This window comes from Nomia melanderi, chromosome 8 (genome assembly GCF_051020985.1).
Source record: "Nomia melanderi isolate GNS246 chromosome 8, iyNomMela1, whole genome shotgun sequence".
Taxonomy (NCBI): domain Eukaryota; kingdom Metazoa; phylum Arthropoda; class Insecta; order Hymenoptera; family Halictidae; genus Nomia; species Nomia melanderi.
Window position 1 is genome coordinate 10,811,379 of NC_135006.1, and position 20,450 is coordinate 10,831,828.

General features: G+C 36.3%; 5 protein-coding genes across 12 annotated transcripts in view; 2 read left to right on the forward strand and 3 right to left on the reverse strand.

The window, feature by feature from the left end:
• Positions 1-2,137, reverse strand: part of cyc (basic helix-loop-helix ARNT-like protein cyc) — a 145,932-nt gene extending 143,795 nt beyond the window's left edge. Inside the window, exon 1 of the mRNA XM_031978015.2 lies at positions 1,865-2,137. The gene's annotated coding sequence lies outside the window, so the exon portion shown is untranslated. The remainder of the gene's footprint in view (positions 1-1,864) is intronic.
• Positions 2,138-3,669: 1,532 nt separating this feature from the next.
• Positions 3,670-6,212, reverse strand: LOC116427549 (nitric oxide synthase-interacting protein homolog). 2 transcript variants are annotated; one of them, XM_031978018.2, is made up of 6 exons: positions 6,085-6,212; positions 5,234-5,442; positions 5,059-5,170; positions 4,072-4,472; positions 3,894-4,002; positions 3,670-3,822 (listed from the first exon to the last, which is right to left on the reverse strand). In XM_031978018.2, the coding sequence occupies exons 2-6, from the start codon at positions 5,407-5,409 to the stop codon at positions 3,751-3,753; spliced, it is 870 nt and encodes a 289-aa protein (XP_031833878.1). In that variant the 5' UTR covers positions 5,410-5,442; positions 6,085-6,212; the 3' UTR covers positions 3,670-3,750. The 2 variants fall into 2 exon arrangements, with proteins under 2 accessions (XP_031833878.1, XP_031833877.1); XM_031978017.2 differs by lacking the exon at positions 6,085-6,212 and adding an exon at positions 5,558-5,658.
• Positions 6,213-9,615: 3,403 nt separating this feature from the next.
• On the forward strand, positions 9,616-11,677 carry LOC116427529 (uncharacterized). The gene is made up of 2 exons (XM_031977978.2): positions 9,616-9,768; positions 10,518-11,677. Exons 1-2 carry the CDS (start codon positions 9,735-9,737, stop codon positions 11,327-11,329), a joined length of 846 nt encoding a protein of 281 aa, XP_031833838.2. The 5' UTR covers positions 9,616-9,734; the 3' UTR covers positions 11,330-11,677.
• Positions 11,678-14,899: 3,222 nt separating this feature from the next.
• Positions 14,900-18,088, forward strand: LOC116427564 (uncharacterized). 3 transcript variants are annotated; one of them, XM_076370169.1, is made up of 3 exons: positions 14,900-15,048; positions 15,387-15,787; positions 16,450-18,088. In XM_076370169.1, the coding sequence occupies exons 2-3, from the start codon at positions 15,438-15,440 to the stop codon at positions 16,508-16,510; spliced, it is 411 nt and encodes a 136-aa protein (XP_076226284.1). In that variant the 5' UTR covers positions 14,900-15,048; positions 15,387-15,437; the 3' UTR covers positions 16,511-18,088. The 3 variants fall into 3 exon arrangements, with proteins under 3 accessions (XP_076226284.1, XP_076226283.1, XP_031833918.1); XM_076370168.1 differs by having other exon boundaries at positions 14,903-15,048; positions 15,380-15,787; XM_031978058.2 differs by lacking the exon at positions 14,900-15,048 and having other exon boundaries at positions 15,084-15,787.
• corn (microtubule-binding protein cornetto) overlaps positions 17,120-20,450 on the reverse strand; it is a 46,117-nt gene continuing 42,786 nt past the window's right edge. For 4 of the 5 annotated variants that reach the window (XM_031978040.2, XM_031978042.2, XM_031978039.2 and 1 more), the window contains exons 8-13: positions 20,206-20,389; positions 19,909-20,131; positions 19,591-19,841; positions 19,216-19,424; positions 18,976-19,129; positions 17,120-18,851 (exon numbers count right to left, since the gene is read on the reverse strand). In XM_031978040.2, the coding sequence (XP_031833900.2) occupies positions 18,735-18,851; positions 18,976-19,129; positions 19,216-19,424; positions 19,591-19,841; positions 19,909-20,131; positions 20,206-20,389 (1,138 nt within the window). In that variant the 3' untranslated portion in view covers positions 17,120-18,734. Of the gene's footprint in view, positions 18,879-18,975; positions 19,130-19,215; positions 19,425-19,590; positions 19,842-19,908; positions 20,132-20,205; positions 20,390-20,450 lie in introns of all 5 variants that reach the window. The other variant, XM_031978044.2, reaches the window with a different exon arrangement.

The window sequence follows — 20,450 nt, forward strand, 5'->3', positions numbered from 1 at the left end:
TCAACGTGTTAATGAAATATTTATAGGTAGAATATCTGAGGTGAGCCTAATGTATAGGAACATAGCATTCTGAAAACACTATGTCAGGGCCGTGTTTTTTCGAAACAAGAACGACTTTTCGAATGATTTGTCGAAATTAATCGAATGCCATATGCTTAACCCATTATAGGGCACATTATTTCTTTGATGATAATTCATATTCCCTGCCGTATACATATTAGAAATACTTTAAAAAACAATTATTATCGAGAATTTTTTTTTCGAAATTTCCCTAGATTCCTTGTTTTATGGTGGCACCTATTTGTGCCACCAACCGTTCCTGCAACACCATAAGGATCAAAATGGTGAACGCAGTCCCTGTAATTTGACCCGTAATAAAAGTGGCATCTATATGTGCCACCAACCTATAAAAGGTTAAGATAGAATAACCTCCATAAGAAACGCAGATTCGGCAAAAATGAGACGTGGTAGTAGGGTAGCGCCACATTAACCCTTTGACCGCTATGAACGCATACATGCGCCAGGCGAAAGCTATCGGTGTGGACTAAGGACGCATATATGCGTTTGTCAATTTTCTCGATCACCTACATAGAAGTAATACAATTACTTTTGTGTGAGATGAATACAAATGCATTCCTTAGTAGTGGAAAAAATAACGCTCTTTAATCATTTAATCTTGTGCAAAAGGATTACTATAACTTATTACTATTTGCGCCTTGAATGGTTAATCAACAGAGTTCAGTCTAGCGAAAAAGTATTCCGTCCTCACCGATCGTCAGCGCTGGCCGCGCGCCGTCCGTACGGACCGAGTATTCAGCAGTCAAAGGGTTAAACGCGCGAAAACCCCGAAGAACAGAAATTGCGAGCGAACGCTTGAAAAAGCATCGATGTAGAAACGTGTTAACCCATTCGAGACGGCGATTTTTTTCGAACACGGCCCCAGGAGCGAAGGACACAAGGACATTATTATTATTATTGCACACACGGTGTGCAACCGGTCTTATAGCCTCGGAAATCAATTGCAATCGGTCTCGAATGGGTTAAGCGATAAACGAAATTTTGTTTATTTCTGAATGAACAGTACACTGTCAAGCATTAATGTGACCGACGAGGATTCTAATGAGCTGAACAACGTCCGTCTCACGCTCCAACACACGTTCGTTCGCAGTAAGGTAGAATATGTCAAGCATAAAGCGAGACGCGCAACTCGGGCAAGAAATCCGTCGATACTTGCCTCTCAAGTTTCGACAATCGCATTATCTCGCTCCCGATACTACGTCAATCGATGCATTCGCATTGGCCCATTTACTGATTTATCGTGCACCACTGTCTGCGACAAGTTGTAATATTTACAATATCCAACAATTACATTACGATTCGATATCTGATTTTGCTTCGTTTACGTACTTGTAGTTAAAATTCTGTTCCTCAGGCAATTTTGTGTCATGTGTTTTATTACCATACACAGTTCCCTTGAGACAAGCTCAGTTTGTTAAAACACTTCAAAACAATCATTAAATGTGGCGTCCAGACCCGAATTTATAATATTTTTTGCAGAACGTTACATATAATATACAGTATAAATATAAATTAATACTTTTTCAAAATTAAACAGCCCAGTCCAAACTACTCCCTGCGTTACACATTTAAACACAATCCATGTAAATACATGTTTCCCATCGAGTTCCCACACTTTTGATTATTCAACTTTTTCGATATCTGACGCGTACGTATATTTTGGTCTGTATTGTGCAGTAAACTTGATTTATTACTACTCCAATCCGCTGAGTTACTTTTTAATTTCACGATAAAATTACAACGATAATTTTGCTCGTAAATGAAAGTACCGAATTTCCAGACTTACCTAAACGTGTAAGAGTTACCACCGTGGCATTACACAATTGACAAATTGCTGATCTGTCGAGAAACACACATACGCGAAGAAACAATCCTCTTTAGTGTACCGGTAACAGATTTATGAAAAGTATTAACTTAATAAACGGTACTGACAACATGGGTCAACCGAAATTTCTAAAAGAAAAAGATCGTCCCGGGAATCTCACGGTTTCGAACACGCGCATGCACCACGCGAACAGCGAACACTAACGCAACCTCGTAGATTGCCGGCAGAGCTGCAGAATTTCGGAGTGTATTAAAAATGCACGTTCCTTAAGATGGCGACACTTTCTGAGGAAAGCCCTGTTTCCAATTGGATCGTCAATCGATATTCTAAGAGGATTGATCTTTTTTTCGATTTTCGTTACATGGTGAGGAAAACATTCAGATGTAAATAGATCAGAGTTAAGTATTTACCTATGTTATACTATTCAATATATCATATGTTATACTCTATATTTCATAATTGCTATTGATTTACATACAAGACAATACAAATTTGCTATTTTATAGGTTGTAAGTTATGTACATATTTAATGAACCTTATATTACAAACAAATTCGTTAGAAATCCTTCCTTTATAAAGGGAGTAAGGTTTTTTTAATTTATGGATGATGTATACATAATATACAGAAAAATACAGAACTGTTAAATTAATTTTCAGTTTTGAAGTTATATTGTACCCATGTGGTACGTTTAAATTTTTGTAATATACTGGAAATGATTTGATTGATTTCAAACCTTACTTTAAGAACTTAATAGAAATAAAATAGTTGTAAAACAGAATATTATACAAAATTCAAATTATATAATCCTTTCATTTTTAATTTAAAATATAAAGTTGATGTAAAATGTAATTTACGTGATTTATTAAAGTTAATAAAAAATGCAAAATTCAATATGAACAGTGCAGTTGGAAACAAAATTGAATGGACATAGTACAAATAATTACTATACAATTATAATCAAAGTAGTATTATTAACAATTTAAATTACATTTAATGTTTGTCCTCATGACACATTATTTATTATAAAATGCAATCAATAAAAGAAAAAGAATTAACTGTGAATAATTCCAAAAAAACTATAAATAGTTTATTTTTATCCATATTTATCTCTATGGATAAAATATCTCTAAACTGTTAAATCTGATTATCTCACTTATCCAATAGGACTCCAAAATCTAGTCTCTCTATTAGATCCCAATCCAATTCAAATTCGGAGTTTATGTATGTTATGTCTATTAATCTATTAAATATTTGCAAAGTTTCTTCTTGAGAAATAAACTCTATCAAATTCTACAGTTACTATAAGAAATTGCTTTTTTATTAGTTTTCCTCCGCAATTATAGACTATTATTATTAGGAAAGTATTTTTAGGAAAGTGCTCTTCAAAATTAATTACTATGAAAGATTGGTGAAAATATGAAACACATGTTTGTAATGTAAACAGTAACTTAACTAAATAAAAACCATGTTTAACGAAATTTTATAGGTTTACGAACTAAACAACAGATAATGACATTTCCAATTTTCAGACACTAAAGTCATAGACATCTGGTTTTGTAAATTATAATCTTAAACTTTATGAAGAGACCCTGTATATTTGATATAAAACGTATTACGGTTTTGCATGTTAACATTTAAACCTCGTTGAAATAACTATGGCACAACGTGTACCTAATTATGTAATATTATAATTATATTTGCTATAATTATATTTTACTATATTTTACATTTATCAAAATTAAGTAAAATTACAATTTATTAAATATTTACTTTTCTGTAAAATTAATTTATTAAAATTTTTACACATAAAATATATTAGTTAATAAATTTCAAATGTTTATAAAATTCACGCTTGTAATACTGGCCTTTCATATTTTCCTTCTAAGTGATCATTGACTGCTGCATATCCAGTGCCTCCCTGAAAGCAATATTATTATCAATGTTATTTTCATTATTGTTTGTGCTTTTATCTATATTTTTAACAATTACCCTTTGAAGAGGTATAATGTCTGTTTCAGATAATTTTGTGCCATCTAAGGGATTTATCCAATCTTTTTTTATAATTTTCTCTACACATTCCATTGTCACTACATCACCACTAAACACAAAGTAATTCGTATTTAATTATATGAAATGTATAATAGTAAATATTTATAAATAAACATGCCTTGTTTTTATAACTGCACATGGAACACTATTACTTAAAATATCATGAGTAATAGGGCACATATATCGTGCTTGTTTAACAATAAGAGATTTTCTATCATCAGGGTCTTTTACTTCTGTAAATTTTATTGGTACGAGATCTTTTATTTTCAATGGTTTTCCACTTATAGGACAATAAATTGTTTTATCTGGTTTCTGTAATACTCTTTCTTTTGCTTCTGGTGTTTTAGAAGGAATCCAAAAACTAGGTAATATTTTATCTTTGCCATTGCACATATTGGAAACTGAAGAAGCTGATTCATCTTGTCTAATTTGACTTCTGGAAACAATATTTTTCTCCCCCTTCAGAAAGTTTTGTAACTTTTGTAGTTCCTCATTAGCAGTTTTCTCATGAGATTTCTCCTAAAAATATAAAATTCCACTTTAAGTATCCTGCATGTAATTATTGTAATTATAGAAATCTAATTACGAATTAACTTTAAAAATAAAGAATGTATGGATCAAGCAGATAAGACTCAAGAAAAAATACTACAGTTGTTCATTCCAAAATCTTAAATAAGTTACATGCTCATTCTGTATTAATTATGTATCTACGCATCTAATAAACTTTAGTTATTAACCCTTTAAACTCTACAATTATTTACATATTTGCTTATAACAACTCAAGAATTATAGATATTTTATTAGATCTAATTTAAAGTTTGACCATTAATTTTTGTTTATTATGGTTAAGAAACATTAGATTTCACTTTTTTACTTATATTTATACTTTATGTTTCATGGTGAAGTATTATAAGATGTTTATTAATGGAGATAATGTTTTAAAATAATTGTCTGAAATTTAGTATACCAGCACAACTAGCTCTTCAAGTGAAAAACGTTAAGTAGCTAAGTTTGTAAGACATTCTGATCTACTGTATTTCCCATTTTCAAATACATTTTATTTAACTCAATTGATTTTAGGGCAGCTGCACGATTTCATACTAACCTCCTCTTGCTGTTTTTGTTTCTCGTATTCCTTTAATTTTCTGGCATATTCTTTCTTTTTTGTTAGAACATATTCCAAGATTGCCTCTTTGTCAAATAAATAACCATTTTTCCTGTAAAAAGAAAACTAGTAATATGAGAAAGGAAAAAAATGTAATTAATTGAAAGGTACAAACGTTATAACAGGATTTCGGCATGGTTGTAACGTAAGACAGCAACAGTCAAAATCCTTAACAGAATCCTTGCCTACTCTCTGTGTATTTGTTCCATAACCTGATGCCGTCGCATCTTTCTTTTTCTCATGATACGTATAAACAGCACCAGCCGTACAATTTCTCGCGTGTCTTGTCATATTTTGTTTAATAACAGTACAATATTTTCTAACCTATAAACACAGAAAAACAATGCTAAACAATATCCTTGCATAGACAAACTTTAACTCATTGGTAAACGGTTATAGGAACATATTCCTTTTTTAACTTTGTTCCATCAAAACGTACTCTTACACCCGAAAAACGTTTGTAAGAACTATTACTGATTGTCACGAAATGAAATTTTCGCGTTCATGAGAACAGTCCCGGGACTGCACGGAGACAAGAGTGGTTTCTCGTTAGAGATTTTGCTTATGATTTTGATTGGTCACGTGTAATTGTATTAACGAATAGCAAATTAGTATCGAATATGAGATGAGAAATGATGAAAGTTAACCAATGCGACTCGTATTTTTTTCAGAGTTCTTTTCGTTAACAACACGAACATTTTATTTGGTAGTAATCATTAAGAAATCGTACGTACGAAACAATCATAAACATAGGTATAAATTCCTATAGTCATTTACCAATGTGCTAACGATATTTACAAACGTTCTGGGAATTTTTTTCTAGAACAACAGTGTCTAAATCGGTGCCTGCGAGCGCTCTAGTAACCTTTTTTTGAACCACCGATGGTCCATACCTAGTTTGGTCCATCTGGTGGTGTGGACCACCGGCGGTCCCCAGTATTTATGACAGTATTTTTAAGAACTCACACAACTACTCAGGCTCTGATGATTGTTACTGATAACGTCAAAAGTACTGAAGTAAACAAGTGCTGCCAGATGAATAAACAACTGATCATTTTGTGTACGCCGAACATAGAGACTTCGAAAAAACGCGCCGGGTTCAACGTGTTAACAATGCATAGAACTGCTCTCATCACGTGGCTAGATCGAGGGAATGAGGGGAATACAGTTACCCCTCCTTGGCGGTAGCTAGTGGTTCTGCGGTGGTTGGGGATTGTTGGAGGCTGCTCGCGGCTGAAGAGTAAGGTAGTGGAAGGAATAAGGTGAAGTGGGGGAAAAATGTGGTTTCGCCTTTTTCTGGCTCCGCTGCATACAACTGCTTCCAATACGTTGAAACTTGTATATACGTATGTATGTACCACGCCTGAAGGGGCAAGTACGACAAAGGGTCTCGTCCACTCGTGATGAGCGTTGACGCTTCGGTTTCAGTCGTTTTTATTATTGATTGATTTGCGTAAACGAAGATCGTAAATAAAACAGAATAGAAAAAACTTCTTATTTTTCTCTCTCTCCTTCTCTCCCTCCATGCTTCTCTCTTTCCATAAATTATAAGAATATAACAAAAATCCTATTAACCCTTTGCGGACGAACGTCGACATTTCGGCGAGATCAGATTTTCATATTTGGAACAGTACGTGGCAAACGAATGATCTGATTACTCAAACAGCAAGAGACCAGTGCGTAGTTTCCTTATTTTTATTATTTATGCGATCGATATAGAATTTAGCTTCATCTGTTAAAGGTTTTGTACATTTCAAAGTATCTTCGTCCGCAAAGGGTTAACACGTTCCGTGCCAGACCGTTTTTTGAAGACATTCCGTTCAGGCCGACAATTTACAATTGTTTTGTTTTGTTTCTGGAGTATGCCTTACAATGATTAAAATAATGCAAAACTCATAACTGTCAAGAAAAGGGTGTATAGTTTAAGACGCATAACACAACAAAGCAATAAATTAATTTTTTTAGGAATTAGTTTAACAAATACCTGGCTGAACATTACTCTACCAAGCGAGTCGTATCCTCGCACATAATATTTTTTAATGATGTCTATATTAGTTTAAAATAAAACATTTTAGTTGAAATATAGTTAATATTATATTTATGTGACAAGTTTGTATATAATCAGGAAGGGATATTACGGTGAACTTTGCTAAAACATGGCAAACATAAATGTGGTTTATCCACACACTTATTACAGAATGTTGCAACTTTTACAGTGCAGTTTCTTGCCGATTGGGAACCGCATTTTTTAACGTTCAAACAAATCGCAGTAAAAAAGAGTGATTACCACGCCGCGACAATAGTATTAAGATGCCCACAATTGACTACATAATACATTTTTAATAAATTCTTCATTTTACAATGACAATCCCCAATGGCTTGAACGGATAGTTCAGCGTGGGGCGCATACACCCCACGCGGCACGGAACGTGTTAATGATATTTTTGGATAAATATTAATTGATCCTTGTTACGTTCGGACGAACTCGTCCCAAACCATAAACCAATCGCCAGCAAAGCGACCTAAGATAATCCCGTAATTATAGATCAAGTGCGCGAGCACTCCGAAATCTCGCTAATTTTTAGGATGGTTATCGTAAAATTCTTGAACGCCACGTGTGACTTAGCGACAAGCTGTCACCGTAAAAAATCCGTAACCGTAAAGACCAGTGTAAATCACGAAGATTACAAAACGAACATAGACTTTTGACAATTTCCCACTTCAAGACGCTTTTAACCGCTCATATCTTTATTTACTATAAAAGGAATTAACTCAAACTTATTTCCTTCAATAAAAAATTTGGTGTATTTTAGAAATATGTACAATTTAATCACCTAATTTGTTGTAGTACAGTAATACTATAAATTAATGTTGAGCCGTTCATACGAACCGCGGCACTAAGCAAGCACCGAACAAACGAACATCATCTTAGTCGCGACCACTACCGCGTATTTTTCTTTCGTTTATACTTCACTTGTTTTCCACGTGTTCCCTCCCGATATTGTGTGTGTCGTCGCATGGTTGACCTAACGTGCATCGAGGTTTACCTCGTCATCAGTATAAAACTGTATAAAATTATATAGAGCTGAATGAAGTAATACAAAACTATGATAAGCTGTATAAAACTATATAAAATTATATGAAAGCATATGAGACTATATAAAACTATATAAAAATACGGAAAATTACATAAATCTATATAAAACTATATAAAAAATAAAGATAGGTAAAACCGTATGAAACTATATAAATCTATATATAACTATAAAAAACCGTATAAAACTATATAAACCTATATAGAACTGTTTCATATAGCGTTATATAGCTTTACATAGTTTTGTTTAGTTTTATATGATTTTATATAATTTGATATAGTTTTATATTGATATATATAGATTCATATAGTTTCATATAGTTTTATAGTTTTTTATAGTTTTATATAGTTTTATATAGTTTTATATAGTTTTATATAGTTTTATATAGTTTTACATATTTTTACATAGTTTTAGACAGTTTTATATAGTTTTATAAAGTTTTAGATAGTTTTCTATAGTTTTGTACAGTATTACTCCTGTTTATACAGTGTTAACAGTTTTACACACGAAACGTTATCATTGTAAATAAGATAAGTAGCAGCGAGTCTGACGAACTCGGAAAGGGAGGTACAATAAAACTTTTCAGATATACTATCGAGTGTATCCTCTCTCCGATCAATCTCCTACAACGTCACAGAAATCCCTATGGACATAACGGAACCATTTTTTGTGCCATTCGAATAAGCAGAGAATTATAAATAGCATCCGAAAGAAAAAATGATCGAAACAAATAAAATGGTTTGCGATGAACAATAAAAAAAAGTTTCAATACCGTTGGTATAGTACATACAGCTTGAAAAACAAGGTCAATGGCTACCTAAAAGTCTACAAAATAGTTCCTTAACACGTTTGCTAAATTAACGTCATTTGTGACGGCCGTAATCCTATATTTTACATAATGAAAATGAAATGAATCCTATATATATTGTTATTAGAAATTATAAACTACATTATACTTAGGAACTGAATGAATCGTTTCAGTTTCATTTTTCTAATATTTTGTTTAGATTTATTGGATTGAAGAAAATATTATAATTAAAGAAACCCTCGCGGAAGTAAGCGCTGGTAACCAACGTGTGAACCTCGCCGAGTTCTATAATTTCATCTTAATTATGGAAATTATCCTGCGATTGTCAATAGTCACTGAACGTATACTTGAATGTACGAGTGAATTTAATTCACAGGGTTCAAGGATCGGCAGGCCAGCCAAGCGAATCGAAGCGGTCGGTGATCCTGGGAAACTCCGTCGGAAGATTGGTTCCTCTTCATCGTTTCGCGCGTAAGAAAAACGGATAAAAATATCGGGCAATTACGTAACCCGTCTTGGTGGATGGGTCTCGTTAACCGGCTAAGTCGATCGTCCGCCACGCGAGTCTTGTTACCCTCTCCAGCAGTGATGCTCCCTCGATCTATATACGTGGCGATCCGCGGCTGCCAAGGAAGCGGACGGATGTCTCACAGTCGAGGATCAGACTTCGTTCAGCTCAGCCGATTCGAGCTGATCCAGGGAGCTTCGGGAAAATGGCGCTCTCAACCAGCCTGTTCCTGCTGTCAGGTACACTAATTCCAGTATTCATCTTGGTCTTCTCGCGTTCAGCATGTACGTTTCCCATTTTCACGATCTTCTCTTCCAAAGCGACGACCGCGGCGCTTTCTTCAAGATCCTTTTCAAGGCAGACCGAATACTCGCGCGTTCCGTTTCGAAATTGGGTGTTCTTCAATCAAAATTTTGTTCTCTTGACTACTCGTCTAATCGAAACTACCCTGTGTCTACATCGTATTTGCCAATCGAAATTATTCGTTACGTATTTATTTAACACGTTGAATGCCGCCCGATTTCATGGAGCAAAATATGCGAAATGGAAAAAGTGAAATTCACTCGATTGAATTGCATTGTTATTATTGCACGTTAATCTAGGTGAATGTCACGTTAGAGTATTATGTACAATACAGAAAGGTTTTCAAATAATCATTTAATTGAGTACTATAGTAATTCGATTTGGTTGCTCAGCAGTGACCCATTCAGCGTGTTAATATTTCAACTGTAATATTCTTACTGATTTCAAATTGAAACACGTTCCATACCTAAGCAAGTTGAAATTAGAATTTTTGGATCGACCGTTCCCTATCGGTATAGACAAACAGACACAGAGTTCCAAAATTTTAAGCTCAACACTTGAGGAAATGACTGAGTCGTCTGCCTATCTGATTTCCCACCCCGCCGTTCCTTTTTCTCGTCGTACGCCGATAACGATCGACGCAGTTTATACCGATAACTCTTGGCGAAACGTATCTGCGCCACAGGCATTCTATTCGGATTATTCATCGGCCGCATCGAGGCCGCGCCGGCCAGCTACGACCAGCGGCAAACGGGCGAGCTGAACGTGGACGCGAAGCTGGATAACTTCTTGATCGTCGTCGCGAACACGTTCAATGAAGGTTTGCTGGAGAAATTAGCAAGTCAGGCCGCGCTCCAGCTGAGCTTGTTGACTGCCAGGCGGAGCAACGCGGCGAAGCAGGGACCGGGGAAGCCGCTGGAAGCAACAGTATATGAGACAGAGGACAAGGAAGAGGGTAGGGAGCCTTACCACGTGGAGATAGTCCATATAGAAAAGGATGGAGACGACACGAGAAGGAAATACCCTCCTCCAGTATTAGCAGTGGACTATTTCGAGGATGGCCAGGGCAAGGTCACCGAGAAGGCAGGGCAGAAGACTTCAACCGACGAGCCAGATCCGCAGGTATCCATCAACGATAAAAATGTAGAGAAAAGGTCGAGGAGCGTTTGGGGAAACCAGAAAAATCGTAGGCTGATCGGCGAGAGGAGTAAAGGTGTGCTGCACGTGGACTCATCCGAGGAGAATCTTGCCCAGGCTGATGATCTCGTAGCGAGGGAGGTGTCCAAGGCTGCCAGACCAGGGATATCGTTGAAGAAGCAGTTGTCTAAAAAGGAGGAAGAGCTGTCATTGGTGTCGGAAGAACGAAACGAGCTGAGCAACAAATCCGATGAACTGGTACTCTTGGGCGGTGGTGTGGAGAACTGTGGGCCGGGCAGATACAGAGACAAGTCGGGCATCTGCCAGGAAGACAAAGCGTTTTATAAAGATTTATATTAGTTTTTCATCTCTCCCCCCCCCCCCTCTTTTTTGCTTACTTTATTTTTGATTGCTATTTGACAAGTGGTGGATACCTTGTAGCTTAGATATATTAGATGCGCAATACGCGCGCACTATATTCAATGGCCACTGCAAACATTAAGGTCAGTGGAGTGGTATGCAAGTAAGGACTTTTGATGATTCAATTAGTGTCCCGTTTATTGTTGGTGATCGAGAGATACATGTATAACTATTGTGATACGTATACACCAAGGTATGTTATGGTGCTTTTAGACTGTAGATGAGACTAGGAGAATATTCAGTATGCAAAGAGTTTCTGCATTTACAATACAGCTTTAAAACGATTCATTTTTATACTCGCATTATTTATACCGTATGTTACTCATTTGTATTGCACACAAGAAGAGAAAATAAATCAGAAATACGAGACAATTATTTCGTTTACCATCTGACGGATGTGCGAATGTGATCACACTTTCAGAAAATATTTCTGATCTCCTAACATCGTGTCTGTGTGGCTGAGATTTTTATATTTTGCTATTTAATATGTTGGCTACCAGCGTTTATTTCGGTGACGGTCTCCTCAATTATATTTTCTTCAATCCAATCAATCTAAACAAAATATTAGAAAAGTGAGACTGAAATGAGTCATTGAGTTCCTAAATTACTGTCATAGTTTATAATTTCTAATAAAAATATCTATAGGATTAATTTCATTTTCTTCTTCTGCAAAGAAGAAATTCTACATGTCTTTTACTCAGTTAACGCTCTAACAATAAATCATTTGTTATCGTCAGATAACGAAGGAATTTATTTTTGTTCAATCGAACTATAGGAATCGTACAAAATTCGACAGATACCATTTTTAACAAAGAAAGAATTATTTTATTAAATAAGTTCGACTGTACATTCGCCAAATATTGGTAGAACAATGAATACCTTCTTACTGATATAAGAAAGAATTATTTCATTAAATAAACTCTATATTCGCCAAACATCGGTAGAACAATGAATACCTTCGCTTATTATTAACCCTTAGTACTGCCGGTTGTCTTGTAATCTATCAACAACTGCAACTAATTTTTATAGTATTCCCAGCAAAAATGAGAAATGCTATAATATTTCTTCGATTTTTTATGTTCCTTCCTAGTACAAAATTCAGATGTGTGGAAAATCTAATAATTTTAGGGTAGTTTCTTTAAGATTCATTAACACGTTGAGTGCCACGGGGGTCACCGATGACCCCCAACCAAATCTAATTACTATAGTTCACTCAATTAAACCATGATTATTTGAAAACATTTCTGTATTATAAATAATGCTAACTAATGTGGTGACATTCAGCTAGATGAACCTGCAACAATAACAATGCAATTCAATCAAATAGTTTAATATCATATTTTTTCCATTTCAAGTATTTTGTACCATGAAATCGTGCGGCATTCGACGTCTTAAAATATATAATATTATAACTGGTGCAATATTGGAGACTACAGAGTTCAAAGGGTTATAAACACGGACCAAGAGAATTGAACATAACCTGTTCTCGGCCGAGCCGATCGAGTTCGATGAATTTCGGTATTCAATAAGCCCGTCAGGAGGCGCCGTTCGAAGTGAACCAGGAAGACGATGGTCGCGAAGTTCAAGCGTGGTGGAAATGTGAGAGCAAGGGCAAGGTTACGGTAATAGGCGGCGGCTGTGAGACAGAGGAACGGGGAAATGAACTCGGTGGGGCCACACGAGGCCGTTGCCCTTTACAAATCGGTCCCGTCCACGTATTGGTACGGTAAACGCTCGCGTACACACCGACGTGGACAACCGCGTCCTTATCTCGTTTAACACGCAATCATATGCGTACGCTTCGTCGGTAAACCGGCCGCCATGAAACACGTTCTTTGTTTTTCGGTAACATTTCCTTTAGAATAGATTCACGCGACTTAACCCCTTGCCCTATGATTTATTTCTGAACTATAATCGATACAACTATTTTATTGTTAATCATTTATTAGGAAAAGAACAAATTCGGATGCTTATTCTATGTCTACGTTTACTAGAAAGGTTAACGATTGATAATAGAGGAGTAATACTTAATATATATTTTTTAAAAATGAATAATACTTAGGTTTCTCAAGTTCAGTTTATAATTTTCGCTGCGAGTCTGACACGATATTGTGAGTGATCGATAATAGAGCAGTAATACTTAATTTATATTTTTTAAAAATGAATAATACTTAGGTTTTAGAAATTCTGTTTAAAATTTTTGCCGCGAGTCTGACACGATATTGTCACTCAAGGGGTTAATTGGAACCGATACCATATTTGATGCTTTACTATTTTTCACCCAGTCATTTATTCGGTTTCTTATCGCTCGGTGATACCAGTTCATATTGTATGCACTTGAAGGAACTGTTACCTTTGGGGCTAATTACTTTCAGTACATTATGTTTCCTCCAACCTTTTCATCTTCCATGGGCACTCCTCGAGTCTGCCGTTAAGGGAATGCAGAATGACAAAACATTATTCAGAGAAAACGAATGCCTGTCAGTATGGTCATTTTCTTCTGATTTGCGACGTGCCTTAACGCGTTCGCTACCAGCGTCACGTATTTGTGACGGCCGTAATCCTATATTTTACATAATGAAAATGAAATTAATCCTATATATATTATTATTATAAATTATAAACTACGGCAGTACATTTAACTCAACGACTCGTTTCAGTTTCACTTTTCTAACCCTTCGTGCTCGAAAGGTGACTCTCAGTCACCATTAGATTCGATACAGCAAAACGGCTTATATATAACATTATGCTCTGCATAATGCATCGATATGTAAAATACTGAAATAAAACAACTTTGTTTCTTAATCTACATACGTTTTCTCATTTGTTAGTTTCGAAGAATGTCGTTTATATCTCACTGAAAAATGTTGCACATTTCTAGGAAAGAACTTCCGAGTGCAAAGGGCTAATATTTTGTTTAGATTTATTGTATCGAAGAAAATATAATTGAGAAGATCGTCACCGAAATGAACGCTGGTAGCGAACGTTAAGCACGGCGGTGGTTGACCATGCTCTTGGACATTGAACATTTTTTTTATAGGTTAAGTTCATCGGTAACGTCTCTTTCCGTCCAAAGAAGTCTTTTAAATTTCACAAATCTTTGAAGATGTTTGAACATTAATATATGGCACTGCGAGGTCTTAAGTTTGATCGTTACCTTTTCCTAGAGAATAGGATTCTCCTACTTCCGTTGATGCGTTCAGTGTGAAAAGCGTGTTATCGCGGGAACTGTCCGTTTCGCGATATTTCCCGCGAATAAGATATCAACGTCTCAGCTTTTAGAAAAATTGATTCAAGCCGAGATTATGTTCCGTGCGGCCTGTGTATGCAAGGGAATGTACACACAGTGGCCCGCAGGTTCTTGAACTTGCCTGACGATCTGTTTCCATGCCAGGTGGGGACCGGGATCGCCGGTCGGCAGGAGACGTCGTCACACCTCGCTCATCCTCCGCATCGTCAGGACGTTCATTGCTCGCCACACGCCACGGGAATCGTTTTTTTTTCTTTTTTTCTTATCGAAAGCCGTCGCAGTCCTTTCATTTAACTCGCGTGGAATTGCACCGCTCGGCAACAACGAATCTTCTTGAATCCCTGGAACCACCCTGCGTGACTCGACGAAACGGAAATCGTTCGTTAGAAAAGTATCTTCGATATACAGGGTGAGTCACCTAAAGTTAGAACCTAAAATATCATCGTTACACTTAATAACAAAAAGAACAAAATTATAAGGAACAAAAATATTCTACTCGAAGTGGCTAACATATTATGATTTCATCGTGGTAATATTTTCAAAGATTCCGGGGTCGATTTTTGTCTTTAAACGATACATGTTTTTGTTAAAGTGAAAAAGACAGTGATTTCCAGTTTAGTCGATACAATGAAAAATATAACTAATCAAAATATAACATTTTTACCACAATGTTAGTTCGAATTGAATATTTTCCTCCTTGTAAAGTTCTCTTCCCATTAAAAGCAACTGAGATATTTTAGGTTTTAGCCTGAACTCACTCACCCTGTACGTTTGCACCGATAATCGCGACGCATATCGATGCTATCGATCAACATGAGAGTCTTCAAAACGGTGCTGCTTCTCGTCGTGTTCATCTCGAGTAGGGTCGAGTGCTTACCGGTTGCGAACGAGACAACGATCGTGGATCCGACAACTGTGCTGCCGAGTTCCTCGGACGTCGATCATTACGATCAACGACAGAACGGAACCGAGAATTTCCGTGTCCACGTGGACGGTGTGGTATTCGTGTTCGCCCCCGTCGAAGCGCTCCTCTTAGCTAATGCTGTTGGTAACAAGCCTAACTTACCGATACCTGATCCGTCCAAGCCGACTCCGGATAAACCGGAAATCGGGCAGAAACCTTCAGCGGCGCCTAAGTCAGCAAACAGGTATTTCCGATTGCCAATATTAACCCTTTATACTCGACGATATTTCTTATTACGAACATTCATTTTCTGACGAAATATTAATATTATCTTCAACTTATATAAAGAAACATATTGCATAAATTATGGGGCAGAGTTGTTTTATTTCTATGTTTCATGTGTTAATATCTTATTCAACATTTTATATTGAATTTTTCATTTTATAATTTTGCTGCGTTCAGTCAAATGGCGACCGAGAGCTGCCTCGCGAGGGCAAAGAGTTGAAACTTGTACTATTGATTTAACCTAGAAGTAAACTTCTTATTTTAATTAGATTTTCCGCCATTAAAATGTATACATTAATTTGATATTAACATTTTATATACGTATACTGCAATTGGGTAGTAGAACATTTTTTTTTTTTTTTTTTTAATTAAAAATCTAATAGAAGGATATATTCTTACGGTATAGTTCAAATTGGCTTATTCATTTTTAATTGTTATATGGTATCATTATGTATCTGTTGTATACGATCACGTAACCTGCATATAAACATTACTGGTATATTTTGGACAGATGAACATAAACACAGTAGAGGTGGCATTTCGTATGTTCGAGGTCATTGATCTCTACTATATACTGTATTCATATACATTCAGGTAATTAATGATATTTTTTTGTTGCAGGATCGGGTCACGTTTAACGAATTTATTGGCCCCATTTTTGCCTGCATTGCGCCGAGAGTGAAGATTTATATAGACTAAACAGGATATAAGTAAACTGCAAATTTTTATGTTTTTATAGCTAATAAAGATCTTCATCCTATCGCGATTCCCGACTGAAATGCATAAGAATCTGCAGTTTAGTTATAAGGTTTCATCAATTCATCGTTTGCATCTTGATAATCATGTAGCTTCCCCTTCTCATCAATATTTTGCATTATATTACTCTTGAGAGAGGTAACTGAACAAATTGGTTAGCTTAAGGCAGTATCTACGGTTCATTTGTCAATTATGCATACACACTCCTCTGTGGAATATAATCCACTCTCAAACTTCATGTATACTTCCACGCACTCAAGGGTAAAATGTACAATATACCCTTATCGAAACGAAATTTATTTGATTAAAAATTAAAATACATTATTCATGAATTCTTTTTGGTATATCATCACAATACTTTGTATAAAAAATGCTTAGGACTATGCTCCTCAGAATTTACATTGTCTGGGTGGAATCGTTTGTAACCTTCTAAAAAATAAGGAAGGAGAGAAAACGATCATCACTTTCACACGGACTTTACAGACACAGTTTATAATATAGTAAATAACGTGTACTTCAAAGAAAGAAGAAAAGCTCGTATTTTTCTCATTTTAATAAAAACACAATCAGAATAGAAGATAAAGGTTCACAATGGTCATTTATATACAACGTCTTGAACTTACACGACGGATCAATTGTGAATCATGGAAGCGAGTACAAGAATATGTTCTTGAAATATATCTCACCATTAAAATAGAAAGTAGCTTTGTGTAATGTGTTCTCCTTTTTTTTCTTTACACCGACACTGATCAGGCTGATCTGGGTCTATTATTTTTAAAATTTCTTTCAACGGAAAATCATGTTAAAATGGTAATGATATCTCGAACAGCGATAAACAACGGATCAAACGATATTTTATGAACAATTTGTTCCGTTCGAGTGATTCCCTGTCGCCAATACTGCTCCTGGCGGAAAATAATTAAAACAACAAAGAATAATTGTAATAAAAACAACTCATAGATCGGATGTAACAAATATTTCACAAATAGACTTAAATAGTTGTTGTCATTTTAATAAAGCTCTTATAATATACACATCTAAAATTCCGTGATTTCTCAAAAGTTAATCGAAGCTGTAAACAATTCTTAGTTTTAAATGTCCTCGTTTCAATAGATTATTTACATTGTCTTACATTTGTCGAACAGCAGAATAGATTTATTCTTTCGTATAATTTCATTAATATTTTCATCAAATATATTTTGTCTTCTTATTCTGTTTCTTTAATATCGAACACACAATTGAACACTTTCTGCCAGGGGCAGTACAGTTAATACCAATCTTCACGATGCGACGTTGTATCGTAAAACTAATGTACCCTGTATCTCACGTTTAAAAAGTGTTCCGTTTTTAACCTTTCTTTTTATTTTTTTCCTCGATGTCCGAACGGGGGAAGTGAAGTTCAATGGAATTGTTTAAGGTACATTAAAAACCTGTGCATCCGGTTCACTAGCGTAGAGGATTTAATACTCTTGAAAATATGTTTATCGTTATAGCACAATCGAGTGCGTTCTCGGTGGGCATGAGAAATTAATTCATTACGCTACGAATTAAGTATTTCTTGATTCGTCCATTATGCTCGAAGCAATTGACCGCGATTAATTCTAACTCTTCTTAGCGGGTAACAGCTAATCCTTAATGTAAATTACACTAGATGAAACGATGATGATCCGAGAGTATGGGTCGAGGTACGATCGGCTGAACAATAGCCCGGTAGAACGGCGGCTCGCGTTCATGGACCCATTGATTACCGTCGAAATTATTAGGAAGGATTTACGGTTATATACACGAAACGCGTCTCGTCGAAGGAAAAAAAAAGGAAAAAAAAAATACTGAAGCGCACGAGTACAAGTTTGCTGCATGACGGAACGAAGAAAGCTGTACACGACTTTGACACACGCGAGAAATGCTTATTAGTTCGTCGACTATGTCGTATCACCTAATCACCATGGCTTGATTCGTCGAGAGACACAGAGTTTGCGTCGTCGCGGCTCGTCGCCACTCTCTGTCTCTGCCGAAAAGATTTTATTAACAGAATGCTAACAAATGGTTGTGCAAAAAACGATAGGAGAGGCAGCGATTTACATGTCGTCGAGAAAACCGTGATAATATAAAAGACAGAAGAAATGTGTATATATATAATATATATAGTTTTAGGAAGGAAGTTGAGCCGCTGCGTTAGCGTTGAGATCTTCACAGTTTGTTGCCTCCTCAGGACCGCTATTATTAGCAACTGCGGGCTCGTGAAATTTTAATTCCTCCTTACCCGCCTATAGAGGAATTATTCCATTTGACATCTTTTTTAAAAAGTCAATTGCTCGTTAAAAAAAATGACTTGAAAACGGCACCAGAAGCATGTTATAGATACGTGTCGGTTACATCACCGGCTATTACCTCTTTGATCAGAAGACGGCAATTCTCCATCACGCTACGCCGTCTGTCCGACGAGTTGCTCAGTATCTCTTCAGACTGATGGAGGCTGTCCACAATTTTACGCATCTCCTCTAACTCTGTCGACGTCACCTCCAACTTCGTTTCCAGTTCAGATCTATAAATCGCCATTAATTAATATTTACTTAGTATTGTAGCAGCGGTTTAACGGTAGATGAACGCGAATAAAAATGTATGCCGTACTTCTCCTCTTTCAGTTCTTGAATACAAGTCTCATTGTCGAGTTGAATTATTCGTAGCACTTTCAACAATTTCGTGAGAAGATTATCCACGTCGATTACTTGATCAACAAGACCGACCGCAGGACAGTAATCCGAAGCCAGCGGACCATCATTGGTACCGGTGTCAGATTCGCTAATCGAGTCGCAATCATCGTCCTCTTCGTTCTCCACCTGCAAGGTGTACAGTAATTTAATCAGATTTATTTGTATACTAGTAATACAATCTGTATGTTACGTGAATAATAATATACGTAGCTAGATTTACATAGATCATACGCATATTACATAAATACAAAAAAGGAAATATAAAGAAAATAAAAGGGAAGGAAATGTGTACCTTACGACGATGCAAGATCGCTTGAGTGAGATTAGTAAGGCTGGAACATTCGTCATTGGTGCGAGTCTTTTTTAGATTACTTTCGTCCACGGTCTCGGGGAAGCTCAAAGCTCTGCGCAGAGAGTCGCTACTCGAGACCATGTTGTGCGAATAAGTATCAGGCAAAGGAACATCCTCCAACACGCTTTCCATCATTAAGCACGGCTCTGTCTCGAAATCGAGCAGATCTGACGAGGATTCCATGCTCAATTCTGTTCAACAAGGGAATAATCATGATTAGGCATTTTTATTGTCTACGAGGAATTTGTTGAGACGTACCTTTGTACATTTGCTTCGCCGATTCTAATGTAGACTTCTTGTCCGCATTCTTCGTCGCGAAAGGATGCGTCGCCGCGTTTCGGATGGCTCCGATAACAGCGGAAACGAAGGAACCGCTTTTTGGACTAGGAGTACACTCTTTCAGACTATGTTTAGAGCTGACTGGACTGGACTCGATGCTGCTGTTGCTTCTGCTATAGGCTTCATTGTGATATATCACATCCTGCATAGAAATTACATGATTACTACTAACTCGGAAGAAATACCACAGAACAAAGGGACTCATTAAGACTTTACCTCGAGATCTTTTACCGAGATATTATAGGAAGTTATCAACTGGTCAACTAATCCCTCTAACCTAGTTCCCAAACCGGAAAGTGCGACCGCAGCACCGGAAACTGCGGCTCCTTGAGTCAGTAACAGTTCCCTGCTTCGACGTTCAACAGCATTCAGTTTCACACTCATAGATAAATTTTCTTGCCTACAAAACAAAGGAAAAATAATTACAGTTTAAATGAATATTCGAAAGTATACGCCTATCT

What these genes read in the sequence shown, in the direction of transcription:
- LOC116427549 (XM_031978018.2), bottom strand. Translation starts at nt 5,409, where the DNA reads ATGACAAGACACGCGAGAAATTGTACGGCTGGTGCTGTTTATACGTAT. An exon ending in AACAAAAACAGCAAGAGGAG is followed by an intron (nt 4,473 to 5,058) that starts GTTAGTATGAAA and finishes TTATATTTTTAG; the next exon opens with GAGAAATCTCATGAGAAAAC. An exon ending in TGTGCAGTTATAAAAACAAG is followed by an intron (nt 4,003 to 4,071) that starts GCATGTTTATTT and finishes CTTTGTGTTTAG; the next exon opens with TGGTGATGTAGTGACAATGG.
- LOC116427529 (XM_031977978.2), top strand. Translation starts at nt 9,735, where the DNA reads ATGGCGCTCTCAACCAGCCTGTTCCTGCTGTCAG. An exon ending in CAGCCTGTTCCTGCTGTCAG is followed by an intron (nt 9,769 to 10,517) that starts GTACACTAATTC and finishes TCTGCGCCACAG; the next exon opens with GCATTCTATTCGGATTATTC.
- LOC116427564 (XM_076370169.1), top strand. Translation starts at nt 15,438, where the DNA reads ATGCTATCGATCAACATGAGAGTCTTCAAAACGGTGCTGCTTCTCGTC. An exon ending in GCGCCTAAGTCAGCAAACAG is followed by an intron (nt 15,788 to 16,449) that starts GTATTTCCGATT and finishes TTTTTGTTGCAG; the next exon opens with GATCGGGTCACGTTTAACGA.